This window comes from Polypterus senegalus, chromosome 9, assembly GCF_016835505.1.
Source record: "Polypterus senegalus isolate Bchr_013 chromosome 9, ASM1683550v1, whole genome shotgun sequence".
NCBI lineage: Eukaryota > Metazoa > Chordata > Cladistia > Polypteriformes > Polypteridae > Polypterus > Polypterus senegalus.
The window spans coordinates 44,666,536-44,693,206 of NC_053162.1; the positions used below are offsets into that span (position 1 = coordinate 44,666,536).

Below are 26,671 nucleotides of genomic sequence, written 5' to 3' on the forward strand. Positions count from 1 at the left end.
TCTATTGTTTAATGTTTTTTGTTTTTGGAATTTGCCCTTTATGTTTTCTCCATCTGTAATTGCTTTTTCACTCTTTTTGAGTGTGTTTTCACCCTTTGTGCTTATAATGCCATTTTTTTTTAATTCTCCATGTTTTTTTTTAATAGACTGCGGATCACAGTGTTTAGGGCAATTTGCATAAACCACAAGCTATTATCTCTGGTTTATTGTGCAATCTTGAGAAAATAACTTATTTATAACTTTATTGAGCTTTAAAAAATTCTAATGTGTCTTGATTCTGATCTTGTAAATCACCCAGGGTAAGTGCATCAACACAATAAAAAATGATATTAGCACATTTTTAAATGAACTATTTTACTGTGCTTCAAATCAAGTACCATTTATATTATAACAACACCTTCCACACTTGGCCCTTCTTACTTGCAAAACGTTCTACCATACCCACTTCATTTGATCATGTACAGGCTTTTTTTCTTTAAAACTTTAATTAAAACAATATAACTGAAAAAAATGAAATAATCTGTGAATGTAGATCAATGACTAATGTTTCATTTCAGTCTACATATGTTTAATTGTGCTGTTGTGAACATGAATTCCTAATATTGATAATTCAGTTTATTTACACCAACAAATGTCCTTCCATTTAGGGCTTACAATAGCATCATCTTGGGCTCTCATTTGAAGAAACCTGATATGGAGATGACCGGGAGAAATTAAACCAGCTCAGGAAAGAAAAAACCTACTCCTACGTGTCTATGAACGTAATTTAAACTTAAGCTTTACACCTTGCTTTCCTATTGATATGTCTACAAAGGCTTGTTCAGCATCAGAGGGTTGTTCCTGTCCTACTGCATCAATAAACAGCTCGTCTTCCTCTTTATCTGAGACATCACACACTGCATGCATGGGTTTACCTTTCCCAGTCCTGCAAACTTTAGCGAATTGCTTCAATTTACCACATTCTTTACACTGTCTTCCTTTTGCTGGACATTGACTTTTTCCACCGTGTGGTTTGTTTCCGCAGTAGGTGAACTTATGAATATGCGTGTATGTGTCAGTCACTTCATATTCTATTTCTGCCGTCTCAATTGTGTAATGCGGTTTTTGTTCAGCGCTCTTTGCAGCTCTTGCTTTTTTCCTGTGTACTTCATTCACAGTCAGTTTAAGTGAGCCGCTCGGAGTACATGCATCAAAGGTTCTCAGCTGTGCTTGTGCTATCTCGTGCAATCTTGTGATGTCTACGGCTTTATTTAATGTTAGCTCAGACCCGCCACTTAAAAGTTTCTCTCACACTTTTGCTGAGTTTGTGCCAAACACTAGTCTATCCCTGACCATCTCATCTTCGTTTGCATAAGCACAGTCCTTCACCCGCAAATATTTAGCAGCAGCATGTCTATTGGATTACTGCTGACGGACGGCCTTATATGGGCAGGCACTCAATTACGTGGGAGGCGTGATGATGGGTCGACGCAACTCTGCCTCACACGGAAACCGAGCTGCAGGCTATGGCCGTATATATGGATGTAAGAAGGTTCCAGTTATGACTGTTACTCGTAGAATTTCGAAATGAAACCTGCTTAACTTTTGTTAAGTAAGCTGTAAGGAATGAGCCTGCCAAATTTCAGCCTTCTACCTACGTGGGAAGTTGGAGAATTAGTGATGAGTCAGACAGTCAGTGAGTGAGTAAGTCAGTCAGTGAGGGCTTTGCCTTTTATTAGTATAGATTATATTCATTATATTATATTCATTGCTAATATAGGAGTCTTACAGTGTGAGATTTATTTCTTTTTTCCCCGACACTTGGCATCTCTTGTTAGTAACCAGTTTGTCAATATCAGGCTTGAAATCTTGTGCAGCTGCAACTTTTATGAGGGATGAAAGGTGCTCGACAGTAAGTCTTGAGCGATGTGGGGTTTTGGTAGCTTTCATGCAAATGTCCACAACTGAGCTGTGACAACAGAACTAACTGCTCTGTGGATGATTCATTCAAGCTTTTCAAGGTCACTTCGTTGTAATGAAAGTATCTGCTGCTGAATGTACTTCGTTGTAACGAGACTTCTGTGGACTCGTGTCATATGGGGAAACTGTCAGAAACATAAAAATACTTCGTTGTAATACTCTCTCACCACGGTCTCTCTCCTCTTTCTGCACCGCTGCAAAGCTCCGCCCACCTAGCGTTTTGAATAGTGTCCTCAGTGAAGGGGGCAGCCTTTTTACTGTAGCCCTTCACTGAGTGAGTCTCTGTTGCTGGCAGTTCTCTCACCATCTTTCACAAGATTCTTCACCAACCTCTGTAGTTTCAAAATGAAGTCTGGGTTTATAGCTGTGACACAATACAATCCGTCTCAGACAGCATGCAGGTTAGTTTTCAGTCCAAATATGGCCTCTTGGTTATGAAGAGCACAGTTGTTTATCTGGTTTGGTCTGGAATGATTTATGACGAGATGCTTCTCTTTTGCATGCCTACATTTATTGTTTGAACACACTCTGTGTAAACAGTTGGCTGTGATGCAAGCATTGCGTGCCTTTTGAAAGGCTGGGCAGCGTTCCAAACCACAACAATGGCAACCCAAAAAAAAAACACAATCATTGCATCTTATTTGTTTACTTGCTGCATCTCTGAAACCTTTCAATGACACTTACAGAAGAGATGGACAATTGACCTGATATAGTTCAGATAAGTTACTTTTAGATCCAGTGACTTTATTCTTGTCAATTATGTGGCAGGTCTCCTAAAAATTGTGTGTATGTTCCCCCTATCCCAAGACCAACCTTTAAAAAAAATCAAACAAAAAATCTTGGAAAGATATGAGGATCAAGCAGGACAGCCCTTTTGAAATTGCCTTAGCTGGTACTGGCAAGTATGAAAAAATCAACAAAGCTGTTACAGCAAAGTTCTCAGGTGACACCTGTGTGTAATCTGTGATCCAGACCCATGAAATGATGATCATATCCTGTCATTGTCTCCTTGTAAAGTCCAGAATTAGGAAAGGACAAGTCAGAGTCCATCAACTTTAAGGGGAGAAATGGAAATTATGTTAAAAACTGTGTAATATCTTTCCTTTTTCCCACACCTGTTACACCCACAAGTCAGTCCCTGTACGAGACTTTGAAGGTTCTGTACTCCACACTGGTCATTTATGGACTTTTCCTATAATTATGTGACAAAGCAGTCAAAGGACATCTACACTCCCTCCTTCTCTTAACAGCTAGCTTATATGTGGCATTCACTTATGACATTTTTCACAGACTTATAATATCTATCCAGCACATTCTGAATGCCAGCCACAGGTGTCTGCTTTGCTCCAGTGAGATCATTTCTTGTTGGTAAATGTGCCTGCATTTAATGCCCATCCTGCTCAATGAAGCTGCCACTGGAGCAGCATTAACCTCTTTATTAGGCCCGCTCTGAACTGTGGAATCTAATTCAAACCTTCAGTAGATGGTGTCCAGTTACCATTCCATTTCATTGTGCTGGGAGATAGAACATGCGTATAGCAAAGGCTCAGCACAAGGTGACAGGCTCTCTCATACTGCCGACAGTATAAAATCCACTAATGCTCTTAGGTGCTAAGAGAAATGAGCAGTCTCAGTACTCCAAATTGTTGAATGCAATCACAACTTTTTATTGTTTAAATTGAGACAAAGGCTGATTATTTGGACAAGCAGCACATGCATATTGAGTTGGACAGATGACAACACAGTTGAAAGACTTATTACAATTTAGTTGTACTTGTTTGCAAATGAACTCTGACATCATAATCAGAAGTATGCTAGACGTCAAATGTTGACACTTGACCATTTTTATGTGTCTTCTGCTGTCCACATGTTCCTTCTTAGTGCTGTTTGTGGAGCTCCATTAACATTTGAAACAAAGAAAGAATCCCTTAACTGTTACTGTTCTATTCATTAGTTTTCTGAAATTGACTCCACCAAGGTTTATTGTGCTGAATTATGTTGCATGCCAGTTTTCATCTCCTATCATTCCTTTATTCTTCATTCTGATTGTTCTGTAAACTTTTAATTGTATTTTTCTCTTGGCAATTTCAAACACTATTGTAATCTTAATGGCAGCTTGGTTACAATTTTCTCCTCCCAACCCAAGCCAGTTTATCCGGCACACATTTTTTCTGAGTTTATGTGATTGTCTCAGAGACTAATCCAGGTAACTCCCACTTTGGATTGAAGTATACAGTAAACCCTCATTTATTGCGGTTAATCCGTTTCAGACTCTACTGCGATAAATGAATTTCCGCGAAGTAGGATTCTTTATTTATAAATCGAATATTTTCACAGTTAGAGCATTGGAAACCTGTTTGCAACCTTCTAAATACGTTTTTTAACATAATTAGAGCCCTCTAGACATGAAATAACACCCTTTAGTCAAAAGTTTATACTGTGCTCCATGACAAGACAGAGATGAGAGTTCCGTCTCACAATTAAAAGAATGCAAACATATTTTCCTCTTCAAAGGAGTGCGCGTCAGGAGCAGAGAATGTTAGAGAGAGAGAAAGAGACAGAAAGAGAAATGCCAAAAATCAAAAGGGCTGTTCGGGCTTTTAAGTATGCGAAGCACCACCGGACAAAGCAGCTGCAAGGAAGGGAGCAATGTGAAGGCAGTCTTTCAGCATTTTTTTAAAGAAGCGCCCCTCTGCTCACAACCCCTCCATCAGGAGCAGAGAATGTCATAGAGAGAGAGAGACAGAGAAAAGCAAACAATCAAAAATCAATACGTGCTGTTCGGCCTTTCAAGTATGCAAAGCACCATGCGGGAAGCATATTGTATATCATTGAGGAGTTTTATTTAATACGTAATACGTGCTCTGATTAGGTAACTTGTCAGCCATCCGCCAATAGCGTCCCTTGTATGAAATCAACTGGGCAAACCAACTGAGGAAGCATGTACCATAAATTAAAAGACCCATTGTCCGCAGAAATCCGCGAACCAGCGAAAAATCCATCATATATATTTAGATATGTTTACATTTAAAATCTGTGATGGAGTGAAGGCACGAAAGTCGAAGCGCGATATAGCAAGGGATCACTGTACAGTATGTTTGTGCCATGATGTGTCCTGTCCAGGGTAATGTTAAGATACGACTGTTTGATTGAAATTGCAATTCTTATTGTTATGATTTTTGTCAGATGTATTAATGTATTACAGATTCACATCAAACACAAAAATTTCCAAGTCTTATTTCGACTTATTTATGTCTTTTGTTGTGATCCTGTCACACACAAATCTCAAAATCGGTGTAGGCCTCCTAAAAACAGACCTGCACTTTACACACAACTGATTCAACATTGCAGGCCTTACCCTAACTCAACATGCAGGCTTCAGGGCTTTTCAATAACCATATGTCCACAAAATGAAGAGGATAACTGTAAAATCTCTGATCTGAATACAAAAAACAAGATTTATTCTTAAAAATGCAAAAATTAAGCAGGAAAAAGAAGTAAGGAACAAAAAGGAGCTAAATGAACCAATATAATAAATCTCATATGAAAAATACCTTTTGAACATAGCAGTCATTAAAGTCAGGACATTCATAAATCAAAGATCATAAATCAAAATTCAAGAGTCAAAGTCAGCAATGCTATTAACATGCTATTTTCTTTAATTTTTGGTACTTTCCTCGATTTCTGAGTACATGCTGTACATGAAATATGGAATTTTGGGCCCCAAGAATTATAATTTTTGTATTTATTTGTTACGTTATGCAATATTTACAAATTTAAATTTTGATAATGTCTTTTTACAATGCCATATTGTTTATCTCACTGTGTTGATCATTGCTCTGGTGGTTTTTTCCCACAATCACTTGAGAGCATACGACTTTGATGTTTAATATTTGGATTCTCATGTTGGTGTGCCTTGCGTTATATTGATTTGTCTATTCCTGTTTATGAACTAACATTTATATGGTTAAAATCTTTTTTTTTTTTTATTATGAATTTTATTACAATCCATACAAAGCAAAGAAGTTTTTACAAAAAGAAATATTGAGTTAAGAACAGATTGATCCCCACCCCTGAGAGAGAGAGCAAGCCAAAAGGCGTTAAATTTAAGGCTTGTAAACATACCTAAATTAATAAATTCTCTGTGCTTTATGAACTTATTTTAAAATATTACTGATTAGATCCTGCCATGCTTTGAAAAAATGTCTGTACGGATCCTCTAACTGAGTATTTGATTTTTTCCAACTTCAAATAATATAACACATCCCACTGACTTAAAAGAGGAGAGTTTGGGTTATTCCAGTTTATCAGAATAAGTCTGCGTGCCAAAAGTGTAGTGAATGCAATCACAATTTGTTTGTCTTTCTCCACTTTAAGCCTCTCTGGAAGAACCCCAAACACAGCTGTTAATGGGTTAGGAGGGATTGTGAGACCAAGGCTATCTGTAAGATAATTAAAAATGTTTGTCCAGAATAATGTTAATTTGGTGCAGGCCCAGAACATGAGACCTAGTGAGGCCGGGACTTGGTTGCAACGTTCGCAGGTTGGATCATTCCCAACCTCTTTGAATGCGTGGATGTTTTGAATTCCAAATAAATGAGGTTATTGTTGAATCAAATGGCCTAAAGAATGATTTATTAATGTATATTGGGATGTTTTGAAATAAAAAAGGAGTTTAGGAAGAATATTCATCTTACCAGTGTTAATTCTTCCAGCTAGTGTGAGATGAAGGGTTGACCATCTATGCAAGTCTTGTTTAATTTTTTCCATGCAGACGGCGAAATTTTGTTGATAGAGCTTTATGTTTACTTGTAATGTTTACCCTAGGTATTTAAACTGTTCTGCAATGATAAAAGGTAGGGTATCTAATCTAATATTATATGCTTGAGAGTTCATTGGAAAGAGTACACTTTATTTCAGATTAATTCTGAGACCGAGATCTTGTGAAATTCTGTGAGTGCTGCTAAGACTGCAGGCACAGAATTTTCTGGGTCCGATATATACAGTACCATGTCATCTGCATATAATGAGATTTTCTGTTCCAGTCCTTCTCTGCTAATCCCCTTTATCTGATCAGTATTTCGACAATGTATTGCCAGTGGTTCAATGGCAATCGCAAACAGCAGCGGTGACAAGGGGCATCCTTGTCTAGTGCCACGTTCTAGTTTAAAGTAGTCTGAGCAAATGTTGTTGATGCAAACTGAAGCTTCTGGGTTAGTATACAGTAATTTAATCCATGCACAAATGTTGGGCCAAACCCAAACTTCTCCAATGTAGTAAAAGGTATTTCCATTCAATCATGTCAATGCTTTTCTGCATCCAATGATAATAATATTTCTGGGGTGTTTGATTTAGTTGGTGAGTATATTACATTAAACAGGCGTCGAAGATTTGAAGATAAGTGCGGCCCCTAATAAATCCAGTTTGGTCTTGTGATATTACGAGGGAGCACTTTCTCCATCCTTCTAGCTATGATTTTAGAGAGTATTTTAACGTCGTTATTCAGAAGTGAAATTGGTCTGTATGATGCACATTGTAATAAGTCCTTATTTTGTTTTGGAAAGACAGTGATTAGTGCTTGGCGAAAGGTTTGTGGAAGAGATTGGTTATCTCTGGCTTCTGTAAATGTTGCTAATAGGAGGGGAGCTAGCTGAGCGGAGAATTTCTTGTAAAATTCTGCAGGGTAGCCATCAGGGCCTGCTGCTTTCCACCTTGGAGTGACTTTATAGCATCTAGTAATTCTGATAATGCAGAGGTTTATCAAGTTCCTCCGGACTTAAAGCGTCTATTTGTGGTATCTGTAATGTATCCAGAAATGCATTAGATTGTGTATTGTCTTCTTTAAACTCAGTAGTATATAGGGATTTATAGTAGTCTCTGAAAGTGTGCATTATATTTTTGTGTTCGATGATTTTATCTCCGTTTGTTAGTGATTACGAGATTGCGTTGCACTTCTTGCTTGTGAATTTGTTGAGCTAAAAGCTTATTAGCTTTCTCTCCATGTTCATAGTAATGATGTCTGGATTTGTAAATTAGTTGTTCAGTTTCTTTAGTTGTCAAGAGGTTTAATTCTGAATGTAGAGCCTGCCTCTCTATGTAGAGTCTCGCTTGGTAGTCTGGCATGTTCTTCATCTATTTTAGTAATTTGCTTTTTATCTCTGCTACTTTCTTGGCTCGGATTTATTTCTGTGGGAAAGATATGAGATAATCTGTCCTCTTAAGAAGGCCTTAAGAGTTTCCCAGAGTATTCCTGCAGAGATCTCAGGGGATGTATTTGTCTCTAGAAAGAATTTGATTTGTTTGGATATAAATTCAGTACAATTCTCGTCAGCTAATAGAAGCGGTTGAGGCCATCTGGGGTGAGTGTATGGGGCTTAGTAATTTTAGCTCCAAGATCATAGGTGCATGGTCAGAAATAACAATAGCATCGTATTTGCAAGATTTAATCTTAGGCAAGAAGTTATTGTCTATAAAGAAGTAATCAATCCTTGAGTAGCAATGATGTACTGGTGAGTAGAAAGAATATGTTCTTGAATTTGGGTTTAAAAACCTCCAGGGATCTGATAAGTTGTGATCAGTTATAAACTTTGTAATTATCTTTGCGGTGTTAGATGCGTTCCCCTTGTGGAGGAAGTCCTATCTAAAAGTGGATTTAGAACACAATTAAAGTCCCCAGCCATTATAACTTTATGAGTGTTCAGATTGGGAATGGATGCAAATAAATTTTGTATAAATTCCTTATCATCAACATTAGGTGCATAAACATTTATCAAAATCATTTTACAAGTTAGATAAGTCTCCCATGACCATTACATATCTCCCTTCAGGATCCAATACTACATCTGATGCTACAAATGGTACTGTTCTATGTATGAGAATTCCCACACCTCTAGTTTTCTTTGTAAAACTAGAATGGAACATTTGGCCAGTCCAGTCTTTTGCAGCCGGAACTGATTCTTGCTTATTAAGTGGGTTTCCTGTAAAAATATTATTTTAGCATTTAGACCTGTTAGGTGAGAGAGTACTTTCTTTCTCTTTAATTCGTGATTCAGGCCTTTAACATTCCAGCTTACAAAGTTAACTGTCCCATCATGGAGACACTAATTCTGAGTTTTTGATGTCATTTTATAGTCTTAACTGGAAGTGAGACAGCTTCGGTCTTAATTTCCTATTTCCCCTAGAGTTGTTGTCATGCAGCTTATTATTACATTGGTAGTTATAATTATGAAAATTGAGAGGATAGGTTAGGTATAGATCAAGTCTGCTCTCTTTCTCTCCCCCCCTTAACCCCCACCCTCCCTTTTTGCCTCCCCAAGTGAGGCTAAAACCCACTTCACACAGTCCCAGTCCTCTGACATACCCAGAGACAGAGCACGTCCAAAGCAAAACAAGCCCCAATGCAGCGGCGCTTTAGGGTTAAAAGATAGAGATATCTTAAAAGATGTTTATGGTTAAAATTTTTGCTTTTTTTCCTTAGCATTTTAAAGTTGACGACCAGTCAGCTGTCGTATCTGGATTGGACTCTTGCCTGTTTTCTTGATCATCTCCTCACCTCAGACCCAGCTCCAGAGGTTCATTTAACCAGTCTAAATCCCCCATGCCCAGAAACATCCCTCCCCGTGTTGTCTGGACCAGGGCGACATTGTTATGAAACTTTTTTTAATTTCTTAATAGTGAAACAAAAAGTTAAATGTGAAGCCTAAGAATTAAAGGCACACGACTGACTTATTTATATACTACCATTTAAAAATTGTGAAAAATAATGGAGTGGTGTTAGAGAAAAGTTGTGACAGTACAAATGCAGGTAAGAGTATAAGTATCAAATCTTTGGTGATACGACAGTGAATAGGATTTGTGGAGCTTTAATGACAGTTTTAAATTAAGCCCATTTGACCAATGCTTATTTGGAGTTATGTTGCTGTGTTAATCATTTAATTTATCTTTGCCAAGTCAATGTCTCCTATATGTCAGTGTGAGAATGAATTATTATTGTTATTATTATTATTGTTGTTGTTGCTGCTGTTGTTCCTGGATTATTATTTGCTGTAATCCATACTTTTAAGCCCCTTCCACTGAATATTAATGATAGGTCAGTGCCCATGCACAGCGCAATGTATTGAAACAAACCGAAGGGATGCGCTCCTTAGGTCTGGACCCAGAGGAGTTACAGTATACATACGGATTATGTCCTTTTGTACAAGTTTGTTAATTTCTGGAATCTGTTTATGTTGTCAGTCTCTATGTCTGTTTAAAAAGTCTCTTGAGTTCTCAGTGTGTGTGTTTATTTTAACAGGAGGTGCCTTTTAACTTGCAGTTCAGCTTGAAGGGTAAGTGTGGTATTTTTCAAGGCTTAGTTATTTCTTCACAAACATGCTATATATGTATTTTGTTACATAAAATGTTCTAAGGTTAATCACTTTCTATAAATTCAGAAAATACTTTGCTCGCACTGTCGCTTTACATTGCACTCTATGGGACATGGAGGAAAAAAAATCTTAAAAATTTACCGTATATGTCCATTTTTAAAGCCAAAACAGTTGCAGAGTATTGATCTCTGTCTTGAAATTACATATACAATATATAATAGTTTATACAAATCATCTTTGCACAAAAATAACACGAATGTTATGAGATTCAGCCAGATTAAAAGAAGACCACCGATATGTGGCAACTCGGCACTTAGTCTACCTGTGCAACAGCCTTTCACACCCCCGATGGATGGTGTCCTCTCAACAGAGCGAATCACAGTAAACTTTTTGTGTCATATGGCCGGTTTTGTTTTGATATCCTTCCACCTATACGCAATAAATCCCACACACAAACAGAAAGCGTATCCTTACCATGAGAGAAAAAGTACCAGGAATATGTAATAAAATGATTATTTCCAGATCTCTTTTACTGTCACAAACATGCGGCAGAAACATGGAAGGTGCGACAACTGTTGGATTTAAAAATTGACACATTTGATAAGTTTTTAAGGTTTTCTTCAATGCCCCATACCCACCATTGTAAAATGCCAAGTGGGTAAACTATATTTTTTAAATTTATAGAAAACACTTAACCTTACAGCACAATTTACTGTGGCAAATGCATATATACAAGGTTTTTAAAAAAGAACTTCAACTTCAAACTTATCCTTTAAAGCAACCAAAGGATTTAAAGAAGCACAAAGGAGGAGAAAACATCAGTTTCATTACACATTCAATTTCATATTATACATTTTATAGCTTTTAATACAAATTTTGTGTGTTTTATTGTTTTAAAGGTAATTATTTTTATCATTTGATATTTTTCCAAAAATACATATATACCAGTAAATATATTTTTGTCTGATGTGTAGAGAATACATAGTTTCGTGAAGCCTGGACAGCAAAATGTGCAGAATGCGAATTAAGTGTATCATCTCATGTTTAATAGGGACAGTTAGGCGCTCCTGTGAAATTCTGATTCCTGCTTGGGGGCAAATAATGCATAGTCTATCTATCTATCTATCTATCTATCTATCTATCTATCTATCTATCTATCTATCTATGGAAGTTTGGGGTGAACAAGCAGCAAAAATGCATTTTGCATTAGCATTATGAAAAATTTGTGATTGTTGTGCTCACCTCCTTTTCTGTTGCTGCTGATGGCTTCACACTCGTATGATTTAAGGTGTCAGCCCTGTTCTTGGGTATGCTGTTCCATGTTGTATTTTTAGGACTTATTACACCAAGTCCCCATAGCATTTCAAACATTGCCCCCACCCCTTATCCTTTTGGTCTGGACTAAATTGCTTGATAATTTTTCACTAACATTTTTTAGTGCCCTGTTTTGAGATGTTATATTAACAACAAAGATATTAAATAAACAAGGCATAGACTTGAGCGACTCTGGCTGTATCATAACAGCTGTATACTTAACTAGCCAACCCGCGACGTACCATACACCGCATAATCAGGTCAGTTTTTTAATAATTTTTAAGCACAGGGAGAAAATTAACATTTGAAAAATCGGTAATGTAATAAATCAACAAGAAAAGCAACATTGTAACAATGCACAGAATGAACCAACACACAATCGTCCGTGCAGCGCTCAGGTGCGGAGGGTGAAACGGGAGGAGAGGAGAAGGACATCCACTCACTCCCTCCGTCATGCTAGTCTGCTGATTTCTCGTCCAGTATGCACTGCCTGCTCATGTGCCCACCTCCAACTCGTCACTCAAGTCGTTGTTGTCTTTGTACAGTCCAGATGCAGCTGTGACTCACGTAGACTTTTCATTGCTCTGTGCGGTTTTGGCTGCCTTTCTATATATAATCCACCAAGACACGCGACCATGGTAGCAGCGAGGTGGGAGGGGGTTGTGTACAAAGTGCAGGAGCATCTAAGTAGACGCATGTTTGTCGCGGATGCGAATTGCTGTATGTAGCGTGTAAAACAGTTTGCTATGGTGCACGCGGTCGTGCGTTGTAACCGAAAACTCGGTTTGTAAAGACTGCTCTGTTCATTGTGTATACGACTGTAGGTGAATGAAAAGATGCAACTCTAGAGAGGGCAACATACAATACAGTGTTTTACACGCTGCATACAGCGATTCATATTAGCGACAAATTGTTTTACATGCTGCATACAGCGACATCCGTGACAAACATGCCTCTTCTTAGATAGTCCTGTCGTGTCCACCCTCGTTCTCGAAGCATACACACTGCCTGGTCATGTGGTGCCTCTGTGTGAACTGGTCAGGCACAGAGAAGGTCAGCTGCCGAGAAAGCATCTCGACTGTTGCAGGGCCTGCATTGGTGAAGCAGGTGAGACGGTAATGAAACAGGCACAGGGCTTATTGGTTTTTAAAGACTGCTTCCTTCATTGGGTTTTAACCAATGCACGGAACAAACCAACACACAATCGTCTGTGCGGCGCTCAGGCACGGAGGGTGGAACAGGAGGAGAGGAGAAGGACATCCACTCCGCTCCCTCCGTCATGCTAGTCTGCTGATTTCTCGTTCAGTATACACTGCCTGCTCATGTGCCCACCTCCAACTCGTCACTCAAGTCGTTGTCGTCTTTGTACAGTCCAGATGCAGCTGTGACTCACGTAGACTTTTCATTGCTCTGTACGGTTTTGGCTGCCTTTCTATATATAATCCACCAAGACACCCGACCACGGTGGTAGCGAGGTGGGAGGGGGGTGTGTACAAAGTGCAGGAGCATCTAAGAAGACGCATGTTTGTCGCGGATGCTAATTGCTGTATGTAGCGTGTAAAACAGTTTGCTTTGGTGCATGCGGTTGTGCATCGTAATCAAAAACTTGTTTTTTAAAGACTGCTCACTTCATTGTGTTTTAACCTAAGTTGTAAAGGAATGTTTTAAGGATCCCATGGGATATCCCTCGCAAACAGTTTTACACGCTGCATATGGCGATTCACCTCCGCGGGAAACATGCCTCTATTAACAGTCAACATCGGTCAGAGCTGCATGTGACCTCTACAACAGACGAATATAAATGACGCCGGTTTTTCTTTGTCATCGCGTCCGAGTTGGTGGTCGTGGCTCTGTGAGTTGTCGTCGTTTCCAATTGTCTTGGAGTTGGTGGGCGTGGCTCCTTCCTGCATGCGCCATAGGTGTCTCACTTGTCAGCGGCTTAGTTAATCCACGCCCCTTTCAGCGTGCTTTCCATGGTTGTCTTGCCTTTCCATGGGTGTCTTGCCTTAGTGAATTATATATATAGATTGTAATGAATATTATCTAGGAAAAGGTGGCACAGTGGGACAATGGTTTTCAGTATTGTTTTATAGCTCCAGGAGACTTGAGTTTGCATATCTATCTATCTATCTATCTATTTTTTGCCATGTCCTGTTTGGAATTTTTTCCAGGCACTCAGGTTTTCCTTCTACGTGACTAATGCATGTGAGTTAAGTTAATTGCTGGCCCTAAGTACGCTGTTGTCTCTGATAGTACCCTGCATTGCACTCAATTCCCACCCAGAGCTGGTTCCTGCCAGGAGGATCCAGCCTCTTGCAGCCTTCGGTTCTCATTGTGAACAATTTTTGAAGGAACCTGACAATATATTGTAAACATTAGCTAAATAAAATTCAATGAGCTCTGCCAGGCTAAGTGGGCTGTTTTCATGAACTAGTCAGTTAGTCAGTCAAAACCTGCTATATCCTTAGACAGGGTCATGGGGGCCTGGCTGGAGCCATTCCCAGCCAGCACAGGGCACAAGGCAGGAAACAAACCCCAGGCAGGGTGCCAGCCCACCGCAGGGCACAGTTTTCATGAACTGTTTTTTTTATTTCATTAAAATCAAATAATATTCCATAGAAATAACTCAAGTTTTACAAAAAAAAGGTTTAAAAAAATCGACCCCCACCACTGAGAAAGACAGCTAGACCAGCAGTGTAAAACTTAAAGCTAGTAAAAATAAGTAAATAGATAAATTAATAAATGAATAAAGATAAATGGAGTAAAAGAGGGGAGAGAACCTTCTTCCTCAATTTAAATGCTTATTTCAAAATGTTATTGATTAGATCCTGACAGGTTTTGGAAAAGTTCTGCACAGATCCTCCAAGTGTGAATTAGATTTTTTCCAGTTTCAAATAATATAAAATATAAGTTAACCGCTGACTTAGAATAGGAGAGTTAGGATTCTTCCAGTTGAGCAAGATAAATCTACGTGCCAGTAGTGTAGCAAAGGCAATTACAGTTTGTTTGTCCTTCTCCACTTTAAGCCCATCTGGAAGAACACCAAACACAGTTAGGAGGGATTGTGACACACAGGCTGTCTGAAAGGCATTTAAAGATTTTGGTCCAGAATGATGTTAATTTGGTGCAGGCCCAAAACATGTGACCCAGTGAGGCTGGAACTTGATTGAAACGTTCACATGTTGGATCTTGCCCTGGAAACGTTTTGGACAATTTTAAAAGAGACAGCGGTGCTCGATATATAATTTTGAGTTGAGTGAATTCTGTGCATTACTACTTTCCTGACTGGTTACTTTCCTTCATGAACTATTTTTATTTTCTTATGCTGTATAGTGTTCTTTAACCAATATCATTTTTTAAGTAAGGAGGGGGCTGCATTTTCTCATTTGCAAGTATCGTAATCATAACATCAACCACATAGATTCACACAAGAATACCCAAGCCACCAGAGAAAAGGAAGAATTTTATTTCTCTTCTATTGCATTTTAAGTAGATCGATAAGAGGCAGGGTTCCAGTCTGAGTGGACATTTGTATAGGAGATCCACATGGACATTTATGCAAATAAAATACAATTTCCACCCTCACGAGGAAAATCTTGACGCCCACTGTAATTATTGTAATTTAATCAAAGATTCAGCTAAGCGCATGATTGCATATCAAACCCCTCAAATTTGGGGCAACAGGTAGGAGCCTTTGCTGCAATGAGTTGTTAACCAGTGACCCAGTTTTTTCTGATGTTAGCGACACAATAAGTTGATTTCAAAGAAGCTATCATGGTGGTCTGATATATTTATGTGCATTTACAGTATTCCCCTAGTAGTTGGACGAACTTTAGCCTTTGAAATACTCTGATCTGTAGGCATGAAAGCAGTTTGAGCAGAAGTGAGGCACGAAACTCTGAGATCTTTGAATAGTAATACAAGTAGTTGACACTGTGAGCTTTTGTCATCTGATCTCATCATTTGATTATGATTAATTGCTTCTATCATATTGTAACATATTGGACAAAAATCTGGAAATTGATATCTATCAGGATGCCATATTCAAATGCTTCATCATGCAGTCCCGCTCATTTCCTCATGATCTTTATTCTTGGGCAAATGTAACCCTGTTTACCAGTCTTTGGTATCTCTCTGCTTTTATTTTATTTGTATCTTTAAAGACAGATGACTGTGCTGCATGTTTAGTGACCAAACAGATTCACCTTGCTGAGCGACTATCCCAGGGAGAACAAAAATATGCTGAGAAACTGGCTAAACACAACTGAAAATTTTAATAACTGATATCAGGGATAAAAAATAATGAGAAAGGTCTACATCCAAGGGTTCCCTTGGTTGGGAGCATTCTCTCAATGAATCTCAAATTATATGTGTGTTTATAAAAATAGTTACATTGGCTTGATACTTATAGTATGTTCAAGACAACAAACAGTTCTGACTTATATATAAAGCACACATGATGCAGTCATTGACATGTTTATTTCCTTGTCTCCCCTCAGAACCAACTAAAAATTCAAAGTTGACATTTGACATCATTTCCTTCTCTATCCCCAAATTACCATCTCTTCCTCTCTATTGACTGTTTAAGAAATCTACAAACCGGAAGTTGTTATTCATTAAAGGACCTGCAACTGAAGGAGAAGGTCTCTGATCTTCAGAAGCTCTTAAAAATGACAAGCAGCTCAGCTAATCATTTATCAATGAGATCCTCAGTTTAACTTTAACATTTGACAAGACATCATTAAACAGGACATCCTCTATGGACTCCAGCGCTTTATCTTACCTCATCATATCTGTTCGTGCCTTTATTGGAAACGTTATGGGAATAGTCTAGTGGTGATAAAAACTCAAAGACTGAATTTGTGAAATAATGTTTCTGGGATCTTATCTGATATTCTCTAACTTATGTGGTGAGGTTAAAGTCAATACAGTTAAGTAATAATGGGCTTAATTAGTAGGCGATGTGCTTCAATGTATTAGGAATAGTCTATATATTACAAATATCAAGGGAATTCCTTTGGGAAGGGCTTCTTCTTGGAGAGGACAGTGGCTGGGAGTAGCAGCCCTTGTGTTAGACCAGTAATCCATTAGTGTTAGTCATCCTATTGCAAAATATCCTTTGCAAACACCACAGACAGAATTTCAACTTGGGCAGATTTGTGTCAGGTGAAATTTAATATAAGTAAGTGTAAAGTATAACTGATGTAAGGTAAAGATTTTAGATTTGGTTTTGTAATTTTAAAGAAACAGTGATGATCTTAGAAGGAGGAACTTAGTAGCCGTAATGGTTTCTTCACCTTCTATATCTCCCTTTACTGCCCATGTCTCAGCTCCACTCATTATTGCTGGTCTTACCACTGTCTTTAAGTCCTTCACCATAATTGTTTAATCACAAAATACTCCTGATACCTTCTTCCAATTGCTCCATCAACAATACGCTCTATGGGTTATCTTTCCATCAAATTTTCCCATCTTGGGCAACCACTGATTGTAGATATTTAAATTTATTCACTCTTTTTTATAGTTCAGGCTAATTTCTGAATCCTGATCATCCTTAAACCCCATATGTTCTCTCTTCTTCCTATTTTTATTCAACCCACTAATTTCCAAAGTCCTTCTGTATTCTTCCAACTTCCCACTTTCTGATGACACAGTGTGATCAGAAAAAGCATTCACTAGGAGATTGGTCTTTCATCCCAAGACTTAACACATCCATAACCTACATTATTTTATCCTTGATGCTGCTTGCTCTGGTTTTATACTCCTGCTGATTCTGATTTCCCAGTCCATCAGCACCACTTTATGCTGCATGGTCACAATTTCCCCATTTATTAACTTACAGTATGTCTTTCAAATGAGATCTTCTGCACATTAGGAATCTATTTGTCTTTCCCTTCCTCCAGTACTGTAAGTTGCAAGCTCATTTACTTTATTTTCAAAAATGTGTTCATTTTAACCAAATCAGATGCCAGAGCAAAATCTACTATCCTCTCCCCTTCCTTAGTTCTCTCCCCTACTCCCCATCCTCCATGTACTCCATCTATCATCTCTCTACTCTCTCCCACATGCCCACTTACAGTAGGTCACCACCAACAGTTTCTTATTTAATATACAGTAGCTGAATTTAATGCTAATGACACATTTCACTTTTTAAAATTAAAATAAGGAAAAGGAAAACAAAAACACTTTTTTTACCGTAATGAATTGAAAAATATATAGATTAAGATAATTCATTGTGGAATCACAAAAAGTGAATGAGCACAGTACTAGCTTAAATGAAATGAGTAGGCCAGATTATTTGAATATAAACATAGCCAGCAGCATTGGGTATTCTTGATATTTTAATAAAACAACAAAGACATTTTTCTACCCTGCAATATTTATTGGTAAGTACTACATCACTAGCAGGAAATGTGTCCTCGATGCAAATTTAAACAAAAGAATACTCATTATATTTCCTTCAAATTTAGCCCTCACCTATCTTCACCATGCATCATATCTTACAGCTGTTCCTTCACTCACCTCCAGTTGCCGCTAAGTGAGCTGGACAGTGGCAGGTAAGTTTTTCATTATCTGTTTATGTGATTATATAAATGAATGACAATTTGACAGTTTCTACTCTTCTTCAGTCTCTTTTCTTGCATATATAAGTGGAATTTCAGGCTTTAGCTGTAATTACTCCTGCAATTTTCTTCTTCTTTTACTTGGAGTTACTACTCCTGTCTAAAGAGGTGTAGTCTGAACTGGACATGACCATCACGTCAATAAGATTTGGAGATGTATGGACAGAATGTGCAATTCTATGGTCTATAATGAAAGGAGTTTAAAACTTTAGCAAACTAAGGGAAATGAATAAAAGACTAATTTGAGTAATAGGCTGATAAGTGCAGGTGTTAAAACTAGACTTAAATTAAATTTATTAACCATGCATCCATTGTGTAAAGTAACTTAACTCTTTCAGGGCTGATGTTGACTTTTGTCGAAATTCAGGGGTAGAGGACAGTAATCGGCTGTAAACTGCGATAAAACTCATCCTTACATTTTAGTTTGACTCTCTTTGCTTAAAGGAAAGTTATGTAGTTTTGCTGATTTGACCTCGAATCCCTGCGCATGCATGAGTAGGGAAGAGTAAACAGCCTCTAAAATGGCATCAGCATCTGGCGAGAGACTAAAGCAAAATACTCTGTGGACATTTTACGTTTTATTGCTGAATCAGACTCTGACTTTTTGGACTGTGAGTTTGATGCAAGAGTTCTGGAGAGGGATATCGAAAACAAAAGTGAGGGACCAGCATCTTCTGATTGGTCCCCAGCTGATCATGGTGCTGAACATATTCATGTAGGTGATACGTCTACAGCAGCGTTTGCCTAGGAGGACCACCACTTATGATGACAAGAGGTACAAACCATATTGCATCACACTGCGACTGCCACCATTGCCCACCTGCTATGCGAAGACAGAGAGGTAGCCGGCCTGCTGTGCATTTCTGCTGTGGTCATCGAGCCGCCCCTATGCAGCCACTGCTGCCAGAGACCAGAGATGTTAAACAGGCGCCTACAGCAGCCATAGCATATAGCAATAGATGTGTGAAACCATTGCATTGTGTCCTGAGTATTTTGGAAAAAATATTCTGCCCTCAAAGAGTTAAAGCAATTTCATGTTGGAAGGCTTGAAGGAATTAACCCTAAACAGTATAATAGTCCATCTTAGGGCATTGTTTGATTGTAGTTTAATGGCTTGTTTCTCAATAATGACAGTGTGTGTGTGTTTATGCCCTATGATGGACTTGTATCCTCCCCAGAGATGATTCCTCCCTTGAAACTGTTACTTTCAGAATGTTTGTAATTCGTAGGTCTAGAATGAGAGAAATTCTGTGCAATGATGTTATCCTAGCTTTATGATTAATACTGACACTCTTGATTTCTTCAGTAAAATAGTAATTCCAATTTTTCAATTTTTTTTTTTTTTGTCCATTTTGTTTTTTCTAGTATTTTTGATTCATTCCAGTCTCTGCCTGCTCTCAAACCTTTTCTCTCTCTAGTTATTTAATCTCATTGTTTTCCTTGAGAAAACCTGGTTTTTTAAGTTGATTAAAATTAGGGATTAACTCAAGCTCACCATGAAGATTTAACTGAAAAGTGCCTTCTGAATATGGATGAAAAGATGGATTATTTAATAGATTGATGGTTGTTTTAAAATAGGTTGAACACTGCAGTGTGCTCTGCTGGTCAGAACCCCTTCAATGTGTGGATTGTTGAGCACACTTTTATTTTCTCTTGCTGTCAGAGAGTTGTTTCTTTGATTTGTTGAATTGTATACAGTTCAAACCCTACAAAATATATGCTTTTCAAAGATATTTTTTGTGCACAGTAATTAATTGTGCCTCTTTTCAAGACAATTCTGACAAAATTGATCCAGTGGCAGATTATAACAAATAAAAGAACAAAGATATTCTTTAATATAGTTTGTCATCTGTGATGATCTGAATTTGCCATTTTTACCATATGGCTTTCTTACTTTTGCTTAGTGTCTTTTATTTCAGTTCTTTAATCACTCAATTTATTTGGGACTTTTGTTAATGCACTGAATATACATTTTACTGGGTGAAAGCATTAAATTGCTAATCTTTTGTTTTGATTGCAGAATTGGTTCCTCTAAAACATTACTCTTTTGTTCTTAATTTAATTCTGAAGTCGAAGAGGTAGAGGATTTGGAAACTTAAGGATGACATCTCTAAAGTTGATTTTCATATTTGCCCACATTTTGGTGCCCATTATGGGTAAGAAGTTAAATATTAATCTGATATTATAAGTCTTTTCTACAGTATATAGTGAAATATATTTTGGTTTTTAATATCTGAGGTAACCAGAAAAATAGTCAACATGTTAAATAATTTTCACACCACAATAGTTTTGTGCTCAGACAAGATATGGAATCACTGATTGAACTCATCATCATTTGCCTTAAATGTCATTTTATTATAAATGAATACAAAGAAACAACTTCTGAGCTCACACATTATAAGGATACAGTGCCTATAAAACGTACTCACTATCAAAGTTTACACATTTTACTATTATATACAGTAACATTGAATAATAATGAATTTAATTAGTTTTTTTGACAGTAATCAAAAGGAAACTACATTAATATCAAAGTGGACATAGACCTCAGAAAAGTGGTGTGCTTCAAAACAGGCAGCTAATGGTAGACCTAAGTAAATAACTTATGTTTCCGATGAACATTGCAATGACCAGACATACCGTATATACTCATGTTTAAGTTCTCCCGTGAATAAGTCAGGGCTTGATTTTACCGTATAATTTCCAGTATTTTATAATGTCGGTCGCATAAGTCAAATGCAGAAAACTCAAACTATTGGTCTAAGAGATTATGATATGCTAATGTCTACCTGAGAGAGTGACCACGGAGCACAATGCCTTTTTTTCTGTGTTGTGTCTACGGGACCACACGGTAATACCCGAAATACTCCAAAGCGACGTTTGCACTAATTTGTATTTTTTATATCTCACACCCTCATACACCTTTATTGTAACAGTATCCCTTATCTATGATGGAGCGTTCAATCAGAAGAAATTATGAAGCTGGTTTTATATTAAAATCATTGAAATGGCGAGAGAAATTGGTAATTGCTCTGCTGCAACAAAATTCAGTGTGTCTGAGAAACTGGTGCGAGATTGGAGGAAGTAATAAGATGAAAAAAAAAAATGAAGTGTTGTATTTTTGAACGGGCGTATAAGTCGGGGTCTGATTTTATGAATGATTTTTCAGGTTTCAGGACCCGACTTATATGCAAGTATATACAGTAGTTATACTGTCAGAAGCCACAAAACAATTAGTAATCATAAACTCACTGTTCCCTGGGCGGATCATATGAAGGAATAATATGAGAGGAAGCATGCAAAGTATAAGGACCTTCTGGAGCAGTACCGGAGACAAGGATGGCGAGTTTGTTCCCTACCAGTGGAAGTGGGTTGTAGGGATTTTGCCAGTCACTCGCACTGTAGAGCCTACACTCTGCTAGGCATGATTGGGTTGAAAAAAGAAGAGCAATCAGAGCCATCACAGAAACTCCAGAAAGAGTCTCAAGATGGCTCTGGTTAAAGAGGAGTGATCCATGGACCATAGCTACTGGGACAGAAGTTGGGGACTGATCTTCACTGACTGGGTTCGATTGGGTGAGGGTGTCTGATGTTGTGAGACCCAAAAGACCCAATGTAGGATTGTATGTTGACACCTAAATTAATTACACATATAATAATATATTGTATATTGTACCATATGTTTAGAATTACTAAAGTTTAAATTCCAAAAGCAGTCACAATATTCGATTCACTAAACAGACCAAAAGGATAAATTCGAGGAATGATTTATAGGAGCTCAGAAAACCTTTGTGTAGTTTGAGTTTGTGTTCTTTATTCATTCATCCATCATCTGAACTGGCATTTTTATACTTACATCCACTCATCTGGGGCCAGTTTAGAGTCCTTCCACTGATCAGACATGAATCTTTTTGGGTTTGTGGTACGTGAGGAAAATTACTCTGGGGCTTTAGCACTACCCACAGCAGCAATGTGACAATAAAACTTACAATAATCTATCAATTATCTTAACCCTTGAACTCCAATGCTGGGTCCAAGAATCCAGGAAGCGCTTCATGTAAAGCAGGTATCAGGACATTGTGACTTTGCAAAGCACACTCAGTCACACCCACACATATTCACACAAAGCCAACAGCTAACGGCTTGGACACTAAAAGAACATGCAAATTCTGTATATACCATAATCTGAATCTGTGACACTGTGACAATAATCCCATTATGTGTCCTAAATAATAATTTTGTGAAAGATAATTACACAGGAAATTATTAGATTTATCATAAAAATTGTGGTTTTCTAGATAATATAGTAATTAATGTAAAATCAAGGTTATTCTGGAGTCTGCTGTTTTATGGTTGAAAGTATTAAGTTTGCAGTTTCAGCAAGACTTATTTAGACAAGATTTATAAGCAGAATGCCGCTGTGTGCAGACTGTGCTCTTCTACTCCTTTTGGGGGCACAAGAGCTGCAGTGATGCTTTGAAAATGAAAGGAAGGATGCATAAGAGACATCCCATACGATGCAGCAGTGAATTCCATGATGGGGAGTGCAGAGATGTGCATAGACGGGTCCTTTGATTTCATTTATCAAGACGAGCAGTGTGTTTGAATTGATCAGACATTTATTTTGGAATTTTGCTGGTGAAGTAATATTTTTAGGTCATCCAAATCTTATTATTATTTCTAATTACTCTCTCATTGGTCTGTCATTTTAATCATGCCTTTGTGATAAATTGCATTGAATTTGTGGTGTTACTATGATTTTATATTGTTGAGGATCAGAAATTAAAGTGTCAGACCAAAATGAATGTTTGGAGTCATTGGACTTTTTCATTCCAAATATAAAGAACAGCATATTAAATTGTATAAAACTTCCACATCTGTGCACAGAAACATTCTGGCTATGGGACCTCTGCATTCTTGGTTTATTCTCCTAAAAATCACTTTAAATTTCTCTTTTATTTATATTTTTGTGGTGATTTGATTTTAAAGTTTTTTCTGTATGTTTTACATATGTTAGTCACCTCTGCAGTGTGCATGGACTGAAACTTCATGCACTGTCACAAGTGGCAAGTGTGTTGTTAAACTTTGGTCATGATAAACACAAATCATAATAAAAAGAGTTTTGTATAATATCTATTTTATGACATCAGCATCTTGCAATAAGATAAGACACTGATACCACCCCAATACACTACATTAAAATCAAATACATAATAATGGTTATCTTATCATTGTACTTAGATTTAGAGGACCATAACCCTTCCTCCAATTCTCGGGACTTCTGCAGTTTAAGAATTTTTATCTATATTTAAACGCATGCATCTGTTTAGCCTACAGTGGGGGACCCAAACACGCTTGCCTGAAGAAAGAAGCTGATACTCAAAATGCAAGACAAGTGTGGGATCTAAGATGATTTTCCAGGCTTGTCTAAAGATGGCTTGTTCGTAAACTGATTGTAGAGATTAGGTCTGATATCCTCCACTGAGCTTCATGACTAGCCGTGGAAGTCTAGTAATTTTTCACTTAAGGTGAAATGAGAGAATTCCTAAACAATCTGAGATTCTATAACATAATATGCTATCTGTTACAGCATGGAAACAGAGAAGCATTTTTTTGTGTTTCCACCAAACTATTTCCGGCAGTGCAGGAAATGCAGACTTTCTTGTACCTTGGCATTTACGTTACCTACCTGTATGGTCGTACTAAGTATTTTTATGATTTTATCTGTGCTACACTATGTTCATACACTACCAGTAAATGATCACCAGCAGACCAACGGTCAAATCCTACACTATTTCCTCAGTTTTTCTAGCATTGACAATAAAGAAATAGTTCACACACCACAGAACAAACCTCTCTATCTCCTAGATCTGTATCAAACAGACAGACCAAGGACAGCCATTTCATCAGATAACTTTGTAATAGAAATAAAGATACAATTCAGAAAATGTTCCTGAAAGGCAATCTGATGGTAAAAACAAATAATTGGATGGATGGATCCTAGTTAAATTCCGGATGATTTTTAGACGTATCAAGTGTATTGTTGAATAATTGGGTAAATGAAGATTATAATATGTTCCTGTATTTATGAGATTATATCTTAATACACAGGGAACCTGAGATCAGGCTCTGTTTTTATTTATGTCTTTTGATTTTAAAACGTTTGTATCTATACATTTTTCTGTGGTACCTGTTTCTTTATCAATTTTTTTTCACAAAGATAAGGTATCTTTGCAAGATGGATGTATAAAGTATTCATTTTGCATCGACGCTCAAGTCACCGTGTTCAAGTATGAATTTCATTTGTTTATCCAGTTCACTTTCTGTAGCGTTTAAAACGTCGCTGAAAGACAAGTGTTTCTGTAGTAATTGAGCCGTTTGTTTTCGAGGTACTTGGCCCATCTTGCGTGTGTATTCATATTTATACCCTGGAACTTATTAAACTAGTAATGAAAGGAATGGTCGTGCTTATTAAGACTCCGACAGGCCCTCCTTTCTGATTTAAAAGGGTTTTATTTTCTTTTTAATGGTAATTTTTTATCACTGAGTTTTTAAACAGTGCAACGAGGCTTCTTCAGCAGAGGTTTGAGTTTGTGTGTTACAGGGGTATGTTTTAAGCCACTTCGCCAGGCACAGAGTATCCGATATATTAACACGGTACTAGTCAGGGTCTATTGAGGATCAGGATTTCACTTTCTTTTTAAATCTGGTATCATCTTTTTCCATCTTGTGCACTGTTCAGTAAACCTTATTTTTTTTGGTGGATCAGAACATTTTGCTTACACTCCACTCATTATTCTCTTTAGGTTTTTAACTGTTATACCTACATTTTGTAAGTTTCTGTGAGAGTAGTAAGTAGTAACTTAATCATATGGTGTAAAAATCCAGACTACTCACTTTTAAGAGCTCTGCTCTGAATTTACCAATGCAACCAATATGTCAGCTTTAGATCCGTCTCACCACTGCAACAGGCCCTTCGTCTTTGTAGATTTAGGTTGTATGGCAGTGTTTCTCAACCTTTACGTATTTGCGAACCAAGTTTTCCTAATAGTTTTAATCATGTCCCCTAACGTTTTTTTGAAAGTAGCCCACTAATACCAATATGTCCTTTTTTAGTTAATGATATATCATAGTTGCATATTTTATTATACCTACTTAACTTTTATCGACATTTATGTAATTCTATATTTATTTTTCTAGTATCAGAATGTAGATTAAGTTCATTTGTTTTTGGTTCAATAGATGTATTTTTCATATTTTCCATTCTTGTTTTCTTTTTTTCACATCTTTGCTCCCCCATAGGGGGGCCCGGCCCACAGTTTGAGAACAACTGTTGTAGGGGTTTATTTGTAAAACACTCTGTGTCACTTCAAGCTAAATTAGATTTCCTTTGTTATTCAGCTGTCCGTCTGTGTTCCATTTTTGTTATAAATTGTATTTAGTCTATCTTTATTTACTAAACATTTTATATATTAAATAGAAAACAGTTATCTTGTTAAGACTTTAATTTAAAACAGCATTTTCATCAACATGCTATAAATACTTTGGTACTCAGGGTCCTTTTTTTTATACAAAGTTTTAGAAATTCTGTTAATGCTTGGTAATAGCATTCCATTTTACATCAGTTATGAACCCCTGAAAATAAGAATGGTTATAGTATGTTATATGAGCCTGTACACTACAGGGCTAATGATTAGGTTTATTATGGACACGTTAGGCAAATCAGGAAGGAAAATGTTTTAGTGAATAGTTACATAATATCTATTATATGTATTAGCACAATGATTAAAATTTTACTAAAACTGTGAGGTTTATTCTTTCTTTTAGGTATTCCAGGTTACATATGACAGCTATCATTGAAAACTGCTTTTCCCGTCTGTTTGTGAAAAAGCACCCTTTGTTTTCATAGCATTCAGGGTGAAGATGTAAGTTTAAACTGTGATTCCAAGAGTCAACAAGTGTCTGCAATCTTCTTGAATACGAGTCAAAGGACCTGGGTTTGTGCGGTGATCACGGTCAAGGGTAGAATTAAGCTAGACATTATTATTCCAAAATGAAACATTGACTTGCCCATATTCATATCAAGGAAGTATCACAAATATAAGACAGTAAAAAAACTAAATTTACAAATACTAAGTCACAGAGGAGATTAAAAACATATTAAGTTCGGATCAACAAGGGATCACCCCAAGCTCACATCATACTGCGACTGAACCAATGTGTTCTGCGGTATATTATTAGCTAAGCTGTGATCTATTTAACTAGTTCCACGGGGCTGCAATGAGTTGGGGAAAACATTACTTAACATCTGCTAGTATTATGCTAATTAACATTAGTCTGCTATTGTCAGAATCTTATCCGGCCCTAAAAGTGAGGTTTGTGTTCCTCCTGAATTTGGAAGAACATTAA

The 26,671-nt window shown here is 37.3% G+C and overlaps 1 protein-coding gene across 1 annotated transcript in view; it reads left to right on the top strand.

Annotated features, from left to right (window-relative positions):
• Nucleotides 1-18,133: 18,133 nt before the first annotated feature.
• The window catches only part of LOC120535298 (adhesion G-protein coupled receptor G2-like), a 99,515-nt gene continuing 90,977 nt past the window's right edge, over nt 18,134-26,671 (top strand). The window contains exons 1-2 of the mRNA XM_039763047.1: nt 18,134-18,196; nt 20,283-20,418. Of these exons, the coding sequence (XP_039618981.1) occupies nt 20,364-20,418 (55 nt within the window). The 5' untranslated portion in view covers nt 18,134-18,196; nt 20,283-20,363. The remainder of the gene's footprint in view (nt 18,197-20,282; nt 20,419-26,671) is intronic.